The 19,379-nt window shown below is 44.0% G+C and overlaps 2 protein-coding genes across 2 annotated transcripts; one reads left to right on the plus strand and one right to left on the minus strand.

Annotated features, from left to right (window-relative positions):
* The first annotated feature begins 345 nt into the window (after positions 1-345).
* On the plus strand, positions 346-10,416 carry nudt3b (nudix (nucleoside diphosphate linked moiety X)-type motif 3b). The gene is made up of 5 exons (XM_080001620.1): positions 346-614; positions 1,889-1,999; positions 4,690-4,734; positions 4,826-4,910; positions 6,327-10,416. Exons 1-5 carry the CDS (start codon positions 516-518, stop codon positions 6,521-6,523), a joined length of 537 nt encoding a protein of 178 aa, XP_079857746.1. The 5' UTR covers positions 346-515; the 3' UTR covers positions 6,524-10,416.
* Positions 10,417-14,070: 3,654 nt separating this feature from the next.
* On the minus strand, positions 14,071-16,771 carry rps10 (ribosomal protein S10). The gene is made up of 6 exons (XM_080001621.1): positions 16,717-16,771; positions 16,130-16,279; positions 15,707-15,881; positions 15,023-15,100; positions 14,451-14,506; positions 14,071-14,158 (listed from the first exon to the last, which is right to left on the minus strand). Exons 2-6 carry the CDS (start codon positions 16,277-16,279, stop codon positions 14,117-14,119), a joined length of 501 nt encoding a protein of 166 aa, XP_079857747.1. The 5' UTR covers positions 16,717-16,771; the 3' UTR covers positions 14,071-14,116.
* Between the last annotated feature and the right edge of the window lie 2,608 nt (positions 16,772-19,379).

Below are 19,379 nucleotides of genomic sequence, written 5' to 3' on the forward strand. Positions count from 1 at the left end.
TGAGTTGAAACGGACACGGGGGCGCGCGGGCGCTGTCCGCCGCGCGCGGTGCTGAACGTCCCGAAACGAACCGACATTTTAAATTCAAACGCGACATCTCTCCTCCCGCGCAGCGTCCGACCGGACACCGCCAAACCGAACCCCGTCCAAGCGACTCCCGCCCGCGGAGCCACGGCCGCGGGGCGGTGGAGCTCCGGCCCCCAAGCGGCACCGTTCGCCGCGGCGCTGTTGCGCTCCTTCTCGCCGCCTCGATTCTCCAAGTCGCGCTGCGCGGCTTCCATGCGCTGTCCGCGCCGCTGACGCGGCGCTTACGCGGCGGTCGTAGCGGCTCCTCGTAATGGCGACCGTGCCGCGGATGTGCCTGGTTCTGTGAAAATGAAGCGGAGAAGAAGTTATTTATTTTAAGGAAAACGCGCCGAGACTCCCCTCGGAAGAGACCCCCGCGTCGAGAAAGCGCCGCCGGCTTCCTTAGGGGTTGACTTTACCGTTGAAAACTCCCCCCTCCTGCCCCAGAAATGATGAAGCTCAAGTCCAACCAAACCCGGACGTACGACGGAGAGGGCTACAAGAAGCGGGCCGCCTGTCTGTGCTTCAGGACCGAAACGGAGGAGGAGGTGAGTCCGAGGCTGCGGCCGCGGCCTAGTTATCCCCGCAGCCTGGCTGCGTATGTTCCCTCTGGAAGTGTCACATTCCCGGCGAGGTCGTGTTTTTGAATAACCGGTGGCCGCATTGTTTCGCCCCCGACATGTGCATTTTATACATAAAGTTTAATCTTTTTTTCGTTTTTGGTTGGATCAGTCAAAGAGTTATGTTCGCTACTTTAGCCGAGTGGATAGCAAAGCACCCAGCTGGATGTTGAATCAACCTGTTAGCCTAGCCTAATGCTAGCGCAGCTGATAGCCGGCTGTTGCTGGTCGCCGACCACACTACCGGCAGTAATTGGTAGTAATCTTATCAAGAAATGTGGCAGTACTGTTGGCCGTTTTTTTGGCCGTAACTTGTATTCATTCTCAGTTTTTTGACGTGGAAATAATAACGTTCTTTTGATTAGCGTGAAGTGTAATGCTAACACTGGCCTGCGAGCTAGTGACCGTTATAGCAGCCGCTCAGTTCGGGGAAGGAGGATCCCGGTCGCGCAACTCGATTTATCAATGAAACCGTTAAAGGTTCGGTAAACGGTCCAACTCGAGGCCCGACCACCCGTTTTCATTTGATTTGGTGGCAATAACTTATTTATATCACGACTCATATATTAATTAACTTGCTTAAAGTACTGTTTCTGACAGTGTGCATTGCTGAGTCTACAGTGGTTTATTGTACTTTGCCATTTTTTCTATTTGGAAATAAGTATTGTTTTATTCCATCTATCTATCTGTCTGTCTGTCTGTCTACTCTATCTGCTCTTGTTTCAACCTGTGCTTCCCCCAATAAATGCCCAATATATTGAACAAAACAACGCTTTAGGGAGTTTTTGAACGCTCTAAATGGGCTCTTGTATAGACTTTTCCAATTCCTTTCCGTTCTTTGATCGTGTGTGTAAATCTGGGATTGAAGTAGACGATCGATATTGGAAAAACAAAGCACGGGGGTCATGAAACACATCTCTGAAGACAATGCTTCAAGATTCAAGATGTTTGTTTATCACATACATATACATACAAGCGTACATATATGTAGTGAAATGTCATTGCGTTGCATATTATATGTGAGCTTCTCACGTGTGGTAGTTCAAAGTTGTGACTTTTGGTAGATGACTCAATGATCCTTTGTACCAAAATGCGGACAAATATCCAGGGACAACCAAAACACTTGTTTGATTGACACTAAGAAGCAGCAGAACGGGGCGTGGCCGCGGGGTTTCAACCCGTCTGCTTCTCCGCCCTATCAGGTGCTGTTGGTGAGCAGCAGTCGACACCCCGACAAGTGGATCGTTCCGGGCGGAGGAATGGAGCCGGAGGAGGAGCCCAATGTGGCTGCTGCACGGGAAGTGTGTGAGGAGGTTGGTTCTGCTCCTGCGTCGTTCGCAGCGTCGAACATTTAGTACGATGAATTTAAATGATCGACCAGAAACCCACACAGATATCTGCTCTGCGACTGTGTCTTGTACTTGTACTGGTAGAAATGATCCGATATCTAAACCCGATACCGACGTAACATCACGTACAAACCAGAGTTTCCGTTTTGTCGGTTTTTGACCGGGAAAATCTGTTGAAGTCCTACGCATTTAAATCTCTCCGGTCGTAATGTCCGGTGAAAATAATTTCCTCCAAGCACAATTTGGATTGGTGCTGAGTGGTATAATGATAATTATCGCCATATTATTTTTCCTCAACGCCCAAATAAAATAGACCTGATCATTTAGATAAAAAAACTATCCGCAGATCTGTTTATTTTCGCACTCGGCAAGTTGCAACGGGAAGCCAATCAGTTTGGATGATCCAAAGCCGATCTGAAAACTGGAAGAACATTGCGATCTCCTTTCATGTTGTATTTATAGAACTTGGCGACAGTATCATATTATATGTGAGTTTTTTTTCAACAAAGTAGCAATCAAATCAATGACTGACAATGATAATTTTTATTTCACTATCATTGAGGCTGAACATTTAATATACAAGACTAAGTACTCTGTACTTGTACTTTGTCCATTAAAATGGTATCAGTGTATCCCGTCAACCCTGGGTCATATGATTCTCGTTATCTTTACGTAACTGGGGGAAATAAGCTTTCCTCTCTACTCCATGTGTTCGAAGTGACGTGATTTAGATGAACATATGTAACTTATCCCCCAGGGAAATTGTACAAAATCGTAAAAGCATTTGTATTTGGCTGGTGAATTCACTTTTAACTATACGGTCGTAGAGCGATTGCATTTGGTTTGTATTAGGTCATGTCTGCGTTTTAACACCTGCTCTAATGCCTTTTCACTCAAAAGCCATTTTGTCGGTGCAGTCATCATGTTTGCATGGACAGAGAGCCTAGCAACATCTAAGCCGTATCGCAGCATCGTGTTGCAGTGTTTATGTGCCGATGGGGTTCACATTTGGATTAAACGCTGGCTGCACGAATGCGTTGAAGCCTTATCCAGCCCACTGCAGCAATATGTGATGAATTAATTTTTTTTTCTTTTTTTTTCTTCCTTCTATCGTTCTGTTCCACTTTTTATATGTTTCCTTATTATATATTCCTTTGATGGTTTACTTGCTTGCTGTTTTGTATGAAAAGTCTGATATATTTTGAGTGGAAAAATGCTTTTTTGGTATTAACTATTGGCAGAATTGAGTCAAAGGCACCATTGTGTAACTAATAACCAAGCTTATTTGAAGTTATTGTGGTGGTTATTCCCATTCCTTGGATCGGTCATTCCACCGTGGCGTTGTACAAAAAAAGGGCAAAAGGTGTTCGTGAGGATCAGGGACACATCAGTTGTGCGTTTTCAACAGATTGGTCACAGGGCCAGGGCGCAGAATTTGAGCTGCCTGTGAGTCTGTGGTGGATCGCTGGCTTTCGAAAACCCATTCTCTCTTTGATCCATCACACTGATGGATGCTGATATCATCTCTTATCCTGGCACCCTCTCAGTAGGTTTGGCAGCGTCCGGGTGCCATGGTTTGCCAACACATTTTCCCCTAGGACAAACTCTATAGAGGTACCGTATCAATCTGGAAGAGTTGTTAAATGTTGAATTTGACAAAAAAAAAAAAAAATCCGGTGGCCATATGAGTGTTGCTGACCACCTCTGCTCGTTGGTTTGGAGTCATAAAAGATGACATAAAAGACAGGAATTGAGAGCAAGTCAGGTGACGGAGGTTCCCCGTATCTGTTCAGCTCTCTACACCCTCAGTCAGTAGTTGTGGACATCAACTTTTTCGAGATGGGGACTTGCAAAATTTCTGTTACACCCTCAACTCTTGACATCCTCTTTCAAGATGTTGCCTACTTGCCCAATTAGTCTCACGGTTGACTGAAGTGGAAGGCTTTGTGCGTCCCACAGAAATGTGCCGCCTGAATTTCTCCCCCTTACCTAATCCTTGCTCTGTAGTCGTTGGCTTCTTCTGTCCTTATGATCTGGCAAAAGGCCTGAAGAGTGTGGTACGCGGAATCAACGTTTATTTTTAGACGGAAACTGAAACCCCAAGAAGAGGCTGTGAAGACGGCAGCAGTGGCCTGTCTATATGTAAACGTTGCCAAATACCAACCTCTGGGGCACCTCGCGACTATGTGCTATCTGTATCTTCCCCCCCTGAAGACATGTTTTTGTTTAGGACATATCATTTTCATTCCCGAGCAACAGAAAAACGGCTCTTCATCCTTTGAGAAGAAGAGGCTGTGATATTTACACGGTTCACGATTTGCCGTCATAATTGGTTGGAAAGGAAGAGATTGGCAGTGGAGCCGGCTGTTTTCCACTTTTTCAAAGCACTGTTCTGTCGTTGTTGTTGTGAGGTTTCTCTAATGATGAGACAATTTTATCCCGTTTGCCCCTGCCAACTCTGGAGCTGGCAACATTTGACTGTAATAAGCAGATAAACTTGGACTTAAAAGTCACATGAAAAAGATTAGTTACCATTTGCGCTGTGCATGCAAATGTGTGTTTGACTGTAATTCATAACTTTGCTCTATAATGTCAGTTCTATTTCTTGATAAATGTGTTGACTCACTCGTGTGTATTTTTGCTTTGCTAAACAGGCCGGTGTGAAGGGGACTCTAGGCCGTTTAGTTGGTGTCTTTGAGGTGAGTGTCTCGCTCTTGTGTGAACTATTTTTGGTGTTTCAGTTCACTCACTTGAACTCCAGAAGAATGATTACAATTTTTCCCCCAACAGAACCGAGAGAGGAAACACAGAACGTACGTCTATGTCCTCATTGTGACGGAGGTCCTGGAGGACTGGGAGGACTCGCTCAACATCGGTATAAGTTTGGCGTTTGTTTTTCTCTCGAAGTGGGGCTCATATGTACAAAGTTCTGCGGCAGTCACATGGTGTTTGTGGCTTTAACGGTCTTGGGCTCCCGCCAGGCCTAATTAATATTGCAGTTTGGGGATTTTGTTATACTGCTGTTGATAGGATTAAAACACCCACCCTGTTTATCTCCCTTGTGTGTTTCGCCGTCACTGCTTTGAACAATGCCGACAGCTCAGGCGGTGTTAATAATTAACGGTGCTCTGTTTTTGTTGTTTTAGATATAATAATGACTAGACAATCCCTATGGAAATTGAGCAGGCCCCTGTGCAGTCGAGAAAATTGATGAACGGTTTGATGAGAATTTAGGAAGTTAGAGCCACTTCCTGTCAGAGCGCACCTGGCCCCTCCTCTGCACACCTGTCTCGTCACCGAGCACATCCACCCCAAAGTGCCCTCCATCCTCTGGTGATTACAGAAGTCTTTGCTTATGTGATTACATGACATGCTTGCTCAAGAACACCTAAGCATGCAACCAGGAGGAGCCAGGGGTTGAACCAGTTTGATATATCCATTGGCCAACTTGAGTAAGTTACAGCCACTTCCTGTCACAGCTGGGATCACATCCGCAATCTTGCCGTCACTGGACAAACCTACCCACTGAGCTCGAGTCTGTCCCTTCACTGTGCTCCTGCTGCCTTTCAGAGCCACCATGACAGTAGTGACCTTTTATGGGCAAGTCAACTGCGATGCATTAGTCAAAAAGAATAAATGGCATCGCTTAGATATTTACATTACTAGTGAGAGGAGGAGATGGACGATTCGCTGTCAATTGTCCAACTCGGGTAGGTTATCACAGCCAGGATCGAAACCCACACTCTTCCTATTACTTGACGACCTGCTCTACCTAATGAGCTCCGGGCTGTGCCCCTTTGTTGGCGCTCCCCTTCTCCTCACCATGTTTATAAACGGAAGCAGACACGCCTGGCGGGTAATGACAGTGTCACTCCCAGCCTCGAAGGGAAGCGGCGAGATCTGTTTCCAACTACAGCCTAGTGATCAGACGTACACAATGAGTGTGTGGGAGAAACCTACCTTCAAACAAATGCTCATAACTCAAAAACTACAAGTGCTAACAACAAGATTATTTCTTTGTGAAATCTGCCAGTCGAGTGATTCCACAAAGTGATAGCCTGCCATTCCGGACCGAGTCACTCGATTTAATGTGCTTTGCGCCTCTGTAGCCTGCGGCTCAGTCACTTAACTAAGGATAATAAGATGTGGCAAAACATTCCGTGAGCGGACTTCGGCCTGCTCACTCTATTATAATGCTGTTATTGTTTTTTGTTTTTTGTTTTTTTTCTGCTGCACGTTTGCATCCATCTCAACTTGTGTCAACGTCAGTGTCTTGTTGTTCTGTCCGCAGGGAGGAAAAGGGAATGGTTCAAAATTGCCGATGCCAAACAGGTCTTGCGGTGTCACAAGCCCGTGCAGGCCACCTACTTCGAGGCCCTGCAGGAGAGCTGCCTGACCAGCAACGGGACGCCGCTGGTGGCCACGCTGAGCGGCGACCTCTCGGCCACCTACAACATCAACCAGAGCTCCGACTCTGGAATCAGATAACTAAAGCGAAACCTTTAAACCCCGCCTGCCCACCCACCCACCCGCCCGCCCACCCACCCCGAGCTTTTTGCCACCACCTGCGCTCTTACTTGTACCATTTTTTTTTCTCCTCTTCTCTTTTTTTGTAATCTCAGTAACATGGTTTGCCTTGCCAACTCCTTTGTGCCAGTGCTGTGGCACAGACTTGATGACAAGTATCGGGCAGATATTCTGAAACACTATGTAAATGTACATTTTTGGACACCCCCCCCCCCCCCCCCCTCTCTTCCTCTCAATTTAGTTTCAGTGACAATTAGGGCTGGGTAGTGACAGGATCTTACTATTCGATTTTTGATTCAATTTTTTATTTTAATTTTTTCAACCCAGCCCGAGTGACAATTGCATGAAACATCTCCAGCCCCCTCGCCCCGACTTTCTCTCCTCCCTTAACACGCACTTAGCGTGGTGTTTATTGAATGCAAGAACTACTTTTTACTGTCGTAATGTAAAAGTGTATACATAGTGCTTAAAATGAAGGCTTTGGTGTTCTCTTTTTTTTTTATGTCTCCTTTTTGTTTTATTTTTCTATTTTCTTTCTGTGAATGAATGTGCCCATGTGTGTATTCTTCCCTTTGGTGAGCATAGGAAATGTATTCAGTGTCTGGGTGGACAGAAGTGTAAGAAATGACGTGTCTCGCATGCATGAGCACTGTTCTGTCTGGTCTGAGTTTGGTCGGGTGACCGGTTCCTGACCGTGCAGCCGAGCTTTGGTGTTTTTGTTTGTTAAGGTCTTGGATTTCACTTTGACTTGTATGTCCATTCTGGCTGGCAATGTCTCACCGGTATGGACCCTTGATACACTGTCTAATTTTCCGGTATCAAGTTGGTTTCTCCACGTTTGGGGAAGCTAGCCAATAATTACTTGTTTCGCTGTGGAACAATACGTATAGTAGAGTTGGGTCGATGTCCGTTTTTTTCCGGTCCAGTCCGGTGTACGAGCCTAAACCGGTTTGATTTAATGCAAACCGACTGAACTTGCATTTGTCATTATGAGACGTTCTGGCAAATTACCGTATTGACCTGAATATAAGACAGGGTTGTTGTTTTATTTCCTTCCCGGAAATACACATGAAAAAGTGGTGTCGTCTTATATTCGCGGTCGTGACTTTAAATGTCACTATATGGTAGAAAAACAAAAAATAAAACGTGTGCATTAGGAGGAGTGTTTCAGTCTGTTTCCGCACACATACGTTACAGCTGTCGAACAATGCTAGCACACCACTTGCTCTCCGTGGCTGTCGTAGTTCACTGGGAACCCAAAAATGTCCCCCCCGCGGTTGATTTAAAAGAAGCAAGCAGGTCCTCTAGCTCCTGTGTGTCGGACTCACTCAGACGTGCAATGAGCTTGAGCTGAGCTAAGCATGTTGCTAACGGCATCCGGGGGGAACTAGACTCGCGCTCGTAAAGTTTGGTTCCGCAGCTTGAGCTTTGTGGGTGGAACTCGCTCCTGTGAAATTTGGTTCGACATTACCTCGAGGTAAAATTAGGTTTGACTTCATATCAAACTGGTTTGAAAATTTTTACACCGGCCCAACCCTAACGTCTAGGTGTGTTCGTGTCGAGAGGGAAGGACTGAAAGCGAGCTTAAGGATGTTAACTCTCAATGTAAAACAGAACCACCTTCCTCTCCAGTGTCCTTTTTTTTTTTTTTTTTTTCAGTTTATCTCACCTCATTTTTTTGTCTGATTTGTAGATGTGAATGATTTCTTCTATAAACTTGGAGGCTGTACGGAGTGCAGATTTTCGAACCATTTCAAAACGCAGCACATATCGGCTCGTTACTCAGACCCATTTCCATACTTGTACTCCTCACATTCAGTTTGGTTGGTAGCGATTGTTTACAGTCATCGTGCTCCATAACATAGCACTAGACAGTTTTTGATCAGGCGTCTAGCGGGCACCTTTCAGTACGGTCATACTGAACTTGGATACTTTGTTTTGTTTTTTGTTGGTTTTTTTTTTTTTTAACCCATTATTATTTAGTATTTAATCTGCATCCCCAGAAACACTCAAACACATGCTTGACATTGAAAGTAATCTAAAATGCTGTCTTTGGTAAGATGCAGAACAAACAAGCCTTGTACAGTTTGAGACCTCGTTTTTAACATGTAAAATGCTTTTGAATAATAGTTGTTTTTTTTTTCCTCTCTTAATGTTTGGCAAAAGTCTCTTAAGCCGGACTGCGTCTTCCGCCTGAATGGGCGTGAGGCAGCTGGCTCAATACTGTGAAACTGGAGGCGCTGTAGATAGCATGTGAGGCATTTGTATTGTAAATTGTTTATTTCTGTATAGATCAAAAGGCGAGAGTACAAGAAGACTTCTCTTACATGTCTGTGAGCGCTTCATGTTGTTCCTGCTGAGGCTGGAAGGATTGATCTCAAGGAGTCACGTTGGAAGTTTATGGAGGACTTTTCACTTGCATTGCTTGAAGTGCAAAGGCTGGAGAACATGGAATGTTGTTGGCTTTTTGGAGCTGTGTCCGTGGCTGGAATTGAAGGTTATTTATTAGAAACGTAAAATTCTCCAGGGCAAATCGGTTAAAATCCCAATCCATTTCACTGTATTGTTTTAAGGCTCAGATATAAAAATGTACAACTGTAGTATGATCATCCAAGAAAACGTGTTACACACTCTACCACTTGGTTACCATCTGACCAATTTTGGATTTTGAGAATTTGAGCGATGGCAGAGCAGTGGCTGCTCTCAGGTTCCTTTCCAAATTCTTGTTTATTTGAGAGTCACTTTCTCACAAAACAAATCTGCCCATCTCTAATATTGTCTTAATTCCTAAATTTGAGCTTTGTTCTCAAAGGTAACACAAACCGCACTTCTTATCTGAGCCTTGAAATTTCAACCCCCCCCCGCCCCAGTGAGGTTTGAGACTTTAACCTTGAACGTTATTGTTGTGTAGCAACGAAGTATGGAGGTCAAAGTCGCACTTCACACAGATCTCTGATTAGACTTCCTCAGTCTCGATGGTGAGACTTGCGGTAGACGTTCCCAGAATGAACTTGTAAAGGAAGGCGTGGACTCAAACCTTGACTCTGTGGCTGGCAAGAGATTGAGGTTTCTTGCATTGGTAATAGTTTGACCTCTACAGCAGGTCCTGTCAAATTGAATGTGAGGATTTCCATGACTAATTCTCAGCTGGTGGCCCGAACCCTTTTTTTGAGTTTCTACCGTTTGCTCTTGTTTTATTGACTAGATAACTAACGGCTCCTCTTTTTCCTTTTGTTAATGATTGATTTTCACATAGAAAAGCCCTTCTGACTTATTGTACATCAACTCCTGAGATAGAATACGTGACACTGGTGCAGGGTGTGAGACAAATGAGCTAAACGTTTAGTGAATGCCTCCTTCCCAGAGTTCAAATCAAACCTGAATTGTTTTGGAGGAAGGGCATCTGTGAAAGATGCATTAGTGAAAGGAAAGTAAAATTGGTGATTTAGAGCCCCGAAGATGTTAAAGATGTTGATCTCATGAATAGCTGACACCATCTAGTGGTTAACACATACAAGGAAAGCGCAACACTCGAAGGATTGTATTTTTTTTCTGCTACTCAAACATAGTGGACTTAATTTGTCACAGAATTTCCTGTCGTGACTTGTGTAGCTATTAAAATGATTTTAACACTAAATATATATATATATATATATATATATATATATATATATATATATTAACCCCAGAATAAATTCAATGATATATTAAAGTCATGCACTTCTTCCCATTGGCGTTAGCCTCGAAGTTACCTACATTCTTGTAATTGTTCTGCAAGGTATGTGTCACTGGAATTTTATCTAGAATTAACCAGTGTGAGAAGACTGAAGATTGTAATATAAATGTGCCAACAAATAAACACCAGTATTTCACATCAGGTCCACTGTCATCATTGACGTTCAGCAACATGTTACTTGTGGCAGTTTAATTAAAGAAAAAAAAACTGCTATCGGGGACTTTTGACTCAAATATTGACAAGTCATTGTTAAAGGTATGGGCCAAGTTTTTATGTACCAAGTTTGATCTTTAATCTGATTGTACTGGCAAGAGTTGGTAAACATGTTCAGTAACTTTACAAGATGATGCATTTCAAGGGGTATATCCTCATGACATCAGTGTGTATACTGTATACATTTAGCCGTAGTATCTCGCATACGACGTGATTATCCTGGTTACGAGACGGCTACGGTGGGAATAACTGATGGAGTCATTTAGCTGCAGTAACTCAAACACCACGGAGACTCTGTTACACTATTGTGGTACTCAAAATATTTTCCCAAGGTTGGCAGGTCTGGGACCCCCCCCCCCCACGTTGGTATAACAGCATAGAAACATGAAACTATACATTCATTCTAGTTCTTGCCATTGTATCTCTGCTCTGGACTCATCACTCCTGCGCCTGCTCTCTAGGATAGTGTACAGCAGAGATTTGATGGTGAGCTCTCACACGTTTGTAGTTTTTCAGCACATTTCCGCGACATGTTTGCGGGTCACCAAACCATCTCCCTGGGAAAAAGGTTGCCCGTGAATCCTAGGGCATCGGCTCCTCCGGACTCCCGTGGGATGCCGCCCGTCCAAGTGTTCACAGTTATCATGTTGGGATGGTGGGGATAGATGGAGTGCATTTCTAGGCGGGCCAAACAGCGGCCCGCCCGCGCCCCCCCCCCTCAACTTGGGAACATGTTGTAATAGACAGTACGTGACCATAGACATACGATCCGCCACAACTAATAAAACAAATTGTACATATATTACCAGAAATAGTTAATAATCATGCATCGCTATTAAATAGCAGTGATTTCTTAACTGCGTCATCCATTGGCATAGCTTTACTATATAACGCAGTCATACTGATCTACACCAAGACAGCCAGGAAACAGCTCAGCATACGTTTTTTTTGAACACTATTAAACATAGTCTGTCTTCTTGGCAATTCTCTAATTGCAATATAATCCCTCCCTGGAAACATTCTCTTTCATACAACCAGACTTTTTCATCTCCTGATAGAGATTAGTTCCTTTTATCAAAACAGCGTCTAGGTCACTTTGTATTCCACGTGCAAACATTCTGGATCTCGTTTTTAAGCACGGCTGTTAAACTGATGGCCGCACGCCGCTTGTTCCTGGAGTCTCTAAGTTGTGAATCACCCTGATGAAATGAGCCTCTGAACACCGATTTGTCTGGAGAGTCAACACTTATATTTAACTTTTATTTTTATGTTTGATTTCCGCTGTTTTTTCTTTTCAATTTCTTTTTCATCGTTCCCCCCCCCCCCCCCCCCCACAGTATTTTTCTGTAGTATTTTCTTATAGAACAGTGTGACTGACCTTTAAGGCTGGACGTTTGGACAATTGCTTCTTTATTGCCTTAGACCTTCTATTTTTTCGCTGGAACAATAATAAACACAAACTTTGTAGTTATATTTTTAATTTTTAATTATTATTTTCAATAAACAATCATGATAAATACATGTGATTTCACAAACATAATAAATGTTAGTTTTAGTTTGTACTTTATTGTGTTTTTTCTAACAATGTACAATCCAAAAAGAAATGGCTAAATAGGTTCCTTGCCTATATTATTGTAATAGACATTTTTGAACATTAATATTAATTTGGAATTTGACTTATTATGGATTATTATTACTACTGAATGCCTTTTCCCTTTTCATGACGCTAACCTGCATGCATATTGAGACACGAACCACCACCTATTTTCGCCGAACCTCGTCATTGTTCCAACTAAGGTGACTTGTGAAAATAGAAGCGCGGCCGCAGTGACGTAAGTTGACATTTTGGTGTCGTCGTGGGGCAACGAAGACGTATTTCGGGAAGCCGACGCAGTGAAGCCAAGCAACTCCATTCCGGTGGCGACTTCTGTGGATTTCGTCACAGCGCACGGGCCCGGCCCCCAGGGAAGAGCAGTTTACCTGCTGACCATCTCCAATGTCGTGTTGGTCATACGATGCAAAGATGTATTTGCTCGTGTTAAGTGAATAACACAGAAGATAAGGAACTTAAAGAGAGAAAAAAAAAAAAAAAAAAAAAAAAAAAAAAATCGCTGCTAAATCACCATCACAATTAAGTACAGTATTATGTGGTATAATGTATAATATTGTATGCGGTATTACTGACTTCTCGGATGTGATGAAGCGGCGTGAGCTGTCGGACGACTATGTATTAGTCTCTGAAGGCGTGTTTCTGTATTTCTTTGATAGATATCATACAACGGATATTAGAGTATAGTGTATTCTTAAAAACACGCATTTGGGGGCGTTTCCGCTGCACAATTAAAACACACACACACACACACACACACACACCGTTGCTACGGTGGACCGCCATAGCCTGGGGGTGAGGGGGGCGCGTCTATCGGCGTAACAGCGGGAGGGAGCGAGGAGGAGCCGGGTGAGCGGGGAGGAGCGCGGCGCAAGCGGATTCCGGGTCGGTTCGGTCGCTGTCAGACAAAGAGCACCCAGAGCGTACCCGCCTGCCGTGGTGCCCTCGGCGGGTGTGACTTGTGGAGCGCACCTGGGAGTCGTCGTCGTCGCTCCGCCGGCAGCTGGTTGGAGTCTCCCGAACGCTGTGGTGTGCTACGCTAGCATGCTAAGCGGGGGATGGAGGAGACATGACGCGACTCGGTACTTCCTGGTTGAAACGGTGAGAAACCGTCAGTTAAACTTCAGGAATGTAAATAATAATAAGGATGAGTTTGACCTGAAGTGATGAGGGCCTCCCCCAGACACATCTGGCCGGAGGTCAGTCATTTCTCATTAGGAACAGCACCGCGACGGGAGTTGTGTATTGTGTATTTAGGGTTCATTAGTATAAACATTTGGTTTGTTTGATACTAGACACCGTAGCGTGCAAAGCACCAGGATGACAACTGGTCAAACACCGTTGTATGCGCTCACTGCGCTGACAAGCATATCCCACGATGCATTGCGAGGCCGATGGCCCGTTCTCACTGTGCGTGCTTGTCTGCACTTGCGTTCTCGTGGACTTGTGAAACGTCATCGGTCGCAGCCCAACTACTGTTCCAATTCGAAGTCGGCGTCAAGCCAAGTCCAGTCCAAATGCCCGGATGTGGACGTACTCCGCCCATTTTATCGGGGATGCACCGGTGGTGACCTGTGTGGACTTGGGACAGCCAAATATCCCAGAATGCATTTTGTAGAATGACCGCCCTAGTACTCCCGGGTCGAACTTGCCAAGTCTTAAATACCAAGTCCGCACTTCGCGTACTTGGTATTGAGAAACGGCCATTGGCATGGACCCTTTCAGACTTGCCCTCGCAATGCATCGTGGGTATCATCCTCAATCCAGTCCTAAAAGGTGGAGCGGCTGTCCAACGACGCTCCCTGTACTCCCATACAGAATGTAGTACGCCATTTCAGAGGCAGGGCAGTTAAGGGTCAGTGCCAAATTGTTTGGTGCGTCCCTATGATGTCACTCATGTTCCTAAACATCCACCCTTCACACATTCAAATAAACCACTGCAGACCTTGGTGTGTTTTGATGGGTTTTTTTTAATTGTACAGAAAGTAAAAGAAATTTACTGAGGCTGCTGTCCCCGGCCACGCCCGAAGCCTCCCCTCTGTGGAGCGAAAGGACCAGTCATTAGGAGAGCACACACTGAGTGCATTTAATTAAAAAAGAACCTCAAACTTAACTGTGTTTGCCATCACATTAACTGCTTATATGTAATGTAGTATAGTATGTAAGGAAAACTGATAGTTCCACAGCTTACTGGCATCCTCACCAAAATCCAAATAAATCACATTTAAAAATTTCACAAACAATTTAATTGAAAAACATTTTAAAAACACGGGGGAAAAAAATGGCACCATTGTCAAGAAGCTCTCGATTTTAATGAGCGGAGTACTTACGAACTGGAACTCCGTGGCAGCTCCAGCGCCGGCCTCTGCTTTCTTGTCAGCACCAGCTGTGAAGGAGAAGGATGAGTACGGTGAAATGAGGGGGGAAAAAACAAAAAAACAAAAAAAAAAAAGAAAAAACAACCCAAAATCCACTTCAACCATGACACCAATTAAAAGCTGTGCGGGGCATATAATTTTTATCATAGATTAATTATTCAATAATATCAGTTTATACACTTAACTCATACGGTAAACAACCCAATTGAAGTTCATCACATTAAGGGTCAATGTGATGAACGATTTTAATTTCACAGCCATAAACACAAATCTTGGTACAGTCCATTTACCTCAATACGTACTATTTACTGTGACAGTTTAAGACACCCCTTACATTTTGATGGAAATATGATACCATTTTATAAAACAATCTTGTTGACTCAAATAATTGCACTTTTTCCCAAAATAAAAAAGTATAATTAAATAATAGAAGAAAACAAAGTCATACAGATTCACCCCCCCCTCAGACATTCATCTGAGGCCTGAAAATAACACGGAAGCAGAGTGTGTTTCCCGGTACGTACGTGGTGCAGCAGAGCGTCTGTAGGCGTCTCTGTCGGCCTCGCCGCGGTTCAGGCGGGCAGGTCTCTCTCCCTCCATTCCTGGAAAACACAGCACCGTTCAGTGTTAGGAGGACAACAAGCGAGCTGAAACGGTTTGGAGACTTAACACAAGCTTAACTCAGGACCTAGGTTGAGAGATCTCCATGAACGCACAACACAAGGGACTTGTTTTAAGTTGGATGTTCAGTGACCACGGCAGCACTGTATTTTCACACTTGATGATCTGTAGATTATCAGTGTTCATGTCATCACAGTCCGAAACGGCACACAGCACAGAACATGAAAAATGCTTATTCCCCCCAAATTAAGATATCCAATTTCAAGTCCCCATCTGAGTAAATGAATAAATCTAACAAATCCATTGAGGCGGAACCAGATATGGCCCATTAATTCTATGAAATATTGTAATGCGACAAACAACTTTGTCCACATCCGGTCCACCAGCTGGGCCGGCAAGATTTTGATGAGCTGGTAATGTTTCTGAACGCCTCTATTCAGCCTGTCTGCGTCGACTGAAAGGCAGGCAGTGACTGACATTGTCCGCCCGATCGCTTCTCTTTCTGTTGTACGTTCATCATGAGTGCATGTAAGAGCAGTACTCCATCGTAGATCTTGAAATTTAAAAATAAATAAATAAGAGCTTACCCTTGGGCCTGGGCCTTGCCGTCTCGGGGCGGGTCTGGCGACGCAGGGTGGCGGGCACGATCTCAGGGGGAAGGTGGAGGAAGTCTCTCAGGTACTGGATACCTTCGTTGGTGAGGTACCAGTAGAAGTGGCGCCAGGCAAATTGCTCCTTGACATACCCGCATGACTTCAAGGACTGAAACGACAAGACGTCCAGTTACTTCACACGTAAACCGAAACGATAAGGCCATAAGGACACATGGCCTTCAGACACATTGTCCAGTTTGGGGGGTGGTTCCACACTTCTGATGTATCAGTACCACCGTTCTACGCACACTGCAATGACAGCCCTAGCAGTTTCTCTCAGTGCACATGCAGCTATTCACGTCTATGCTGGATCAACACCACAGCCACGAGGTCTCCGAAAGCTCCCAGAGCGCCTACCAGCATGGCTTTCATCACATGAAGATTGGGCACGTTCTTGTCGGCAAGCTCGGGATGCTTGGCCAGGTGGACGTCCTTCTTGGCGACCATGACTCCCTCCTTGAAGAGGAGCTCATAGATCGCAATGCGGTTTTTCTTGGGCATCAGCATCTGTGCAGCACAAAGGTTAATCAACATTTGACAACCGAGTGCCGCTGGTTCGACGAGCAACGGCCGCCACAAGAGGACGCGGGCTAGCTTGATCGCTAGCCAAGCATAACCTGCCGACTGGAACCGACGCGGCCCCTCCAGTTGATTCTAACGTAAACAGGCAGGTCGCCGGACGCGTGCTTACATACGCCCGACGCGGACGGTGTACGGTACAGACACACCGGCCGCGATTACCCCGGCGATGGCTGCCGCCGCAGAGCAGCGGGGTTTACTGTGCACATTCGAAAGTATCTAAAGACGTTTGGCGTTCGGAAGCAAAATACGCCTGGGGGGTTCATCCGTAACACCGACCCGGGCGCACCGTGAGCATTGTGGCCGTACAGTTTACACGATGGCGAAGATACATTTAGATTACAATGCCGGGGGAAAAACGTTACCTTTCCACTTGGTAAAGGACCGGAGCCGGAAGGAAAGAGCGTCGTCCGTGAGGAAGGTTTATGCACACGGTCCTCCGCAAGGGGCGGGAGTCGCCACCTACCGACACGGAGTGGAATTGACTCGTAATATTAACGCAGTGATAATAATCATAATAATAATAATGATAATAATACCCTTATTAATTTGATTCATAAGCGTCTTTCAAGAAACTACAGTACATAAAATAAAATAAATAAATACACTACAATGCAATAAATAATGATGATTTAAAAAAAAACCCCATTCATTCCACTTTACCGTTTTTATCGCGATAGAGCGCTTTTAAAAGCACCAAACACGAATATAAATACGTGTGAATGGACGTGTTTCGGACATTTTAACACGTGGTTGTTCTTTCATATATATATATATATATATTTATGTTTTTTGTACGTGCCGGTTGAGGCCGGGCGCTCGGACCATCCCCCACCCGCCGCCTCCCCGCCCCCTCCAGCAGCAGCGCCGCAGCGAGCGTCCGTCCAGCGTCGGGCGGTGTGGGTGTGGGTGTCGGAGGCTGGAGTCCCGCGCCGGAGGAGGAACATGACCACGCACTGAAATCCACTCAGAAGCCGGGTTCGCGCATTTCACAAGGTAGGGCACGGTCCGGCGCCTGGCTGTCCTGTCCTTCATTTGTTGTGTGGTTCTTTCACTTCATCAGGAAAACAGTCACATCGGCGGAGAACGAACGGACAGTTGTAGAATAATGATGGACAGACAGATGACGGGGGAGACGCTTAATTACCAAAATAGTGAATTAATACCCCAGCTCCATTTTAAGATCAGGGGTGCATGTTTCAGTATTAATTATGTTCATAATAATTAATGAAATAATATCATAGCGTCTGCTAAATGACTAAATGTAAATGTAAATGTAAATGTAAATAACATGCGTATGCATAATTAGCATAATCAAATTAGCACAATGACAACAATAACAATAATAATAATAATAATAATAAATAAATAAAAACACATACATACATACATACATACATACATACATACATACATTTATATATACATACATACATACATATATACATACATACATATATACATACATACATACATACATACATACATACATACATACATACATACATACATATATACATACATACATATATACATACATACATACATACATACATACATACATACATACATACATACATACATACATACATACATATATACATACATATATACATATATACATACATACATACATACATACATACATACATACATACATACATATATACATACATACATACATACATATATACATATATACATACATACATACATACATACATACATACATATATACATAAATAAATAATAAATATAGCTGCAGGCAGCAATACACGGGATCAGGGTAGTCGGCCCTTGGTTAAAGTTCAATGGAAGAGTGGGCTTTGGCTCTCTGGAAAGCTGCTGGGTGGGTCATATTGCAAGTGTGCAACTGTGCTGCGTGTGTGTGAATCTACAAATGCATAACATGATCCCTGCTCAATAATTGCACATGTATTTGCCAGCGATTGTAAATAAGCATGCGTCATTACCCACCAGTGATCTCTGAATGGCTTTATCAATTGGCATAGCTTTTGGCGTAACGCAAAAGTCATAGTTTTTCGACACCAATACAGCCAGCCACCGCTTCAGCATACGTCGATGCAAATGTTGCCCCACAGAAGGTGTGTTGCCTTGGCAATTCTGATATTGCAATTTAGTCTATTCCTAAAACATTGTATTTTCTTCTAGCAGACGCTTTTATGTCCGGACAAACTCTAGTCCCTTCTATCAGAACATCATCTAGGTCACTTGCTGTCCCTGTCAAAGCATTTTGGGTCCTGCTCTTTGGAACTCCTGTCAAATTGACAGCTGCACACTGTTCCTGGAGTCTTCCAACCGTGCATCACTCTGATGAAATGAGCCTCTGAACACCGAGATGTGTGGAGAATCAACAGGTATATTTAAGTATTTGTGTTTTTTTTAAACGGGTCATGGCTGACCTCTAAAGCAGCACGTTCTGCCCATCGTTTCTTTGCTGCCTTGGAATTTGGGGCACTATTAGACATCTGGACCGGAACCCAAAAACACAAAAAGAATGAAAATATTTCAAAACACATACACAATAAATGCATGTTCCTTGGATTATGTAATTTATTATGGTTATTGTTACCTGTAATTATAATTCAGAAAGTTTGTATACATTGACATCTCTGGAATGTCTATAAATTCTGACAGTGATACTATTGGGTTTTTTATTTTGTAGAACTCACTCTGGTGCGTGTCAGTTGTCCTCAGAAGCATATATATTTATGACGTTTAATCCGCTGTGCTTTGTTTAATCCAATTGTCTTCTGGTCATACTTAAAAAAAACCAATTTCAAACTTAATAAAGTTTAGTAGTAATGAAGTAATAATGTCACTTTGGAACTTCCCATGGTTAAGAGTTTGTATCTCATATTCCTTCAGTTAATGTCCAATCGCAGATATATTCGGTGAGGTTTGGATTATTGAGTCACGCAATCTGTGTACTCCATCAACTTGTGCATGTGTGCAAGGATTTCTCCATTGCAGCATACATCTGTGGGTTGTGCCATCTTGGTGGATG

The sequence above is a fragment of the Zeus faber genome (assembly GCF_960531495.2).
Source record: "Zeus faber genome assembly, chromosome: 5".
Lineage (NCBI taxonomy): Eukaryota > Metazoa > Chordata > Actinopteri > Zeiformes > Zeidae > Zeus > Zeus faber.

What these genes read in the sequence shown, in the direction of transcription:
- nudt3b (XM_080001620.1), top strand. Translation starts at nt 516, where the DNA reads ATGATGAAGCTCAAGTCCAACCAAACCCGGACGTACGACGGAGAGGGC. An exon ending in GGACCGAAACGGAGGAGGAG is followed by an intron (nt 615 to 1,888) that starts GTGAGTCCGAGG and finishes CCGCCCTATCAG; the next exon opens with GTGCTGTTGGTGAGCAGCAG. An exon ending in GTTTAGTTGGTGTCTTTGAG is followed by an intron (nt 4,735 to 4,825) that starts GTGAGTGTCTCG and finishes TTCCCCCAACAG; the next exon opens with AACCGAGAGAGGAAACACAG.
- rps10 (XM_080001621.1), bottom strand. Translation starts at nt 16,279, where the DNA reads ATGCTGATGCCCAAGAAAAACCGCATTGCGATCTATGAGCTCCTCTTC. An exon ending in ATGTGATGAAAGCCATGCTG is followed by an intron (nt 15,882 to 16,129) that starts GTAGGCGCTCTG and finishes TTGTCGTTTCAG; the next exon opens with TCCTTGAAGTCATGCGGGTA. An exon ending in CTGCCACGGAGTTCCAGTTC is followed by an intron (nt 14,159 to 14,450) that starts GTAAGTACTCCG and finishes TTCGCTCCACAG; the next exon opens with AGGGGAGGCTTCGGGCGTGG.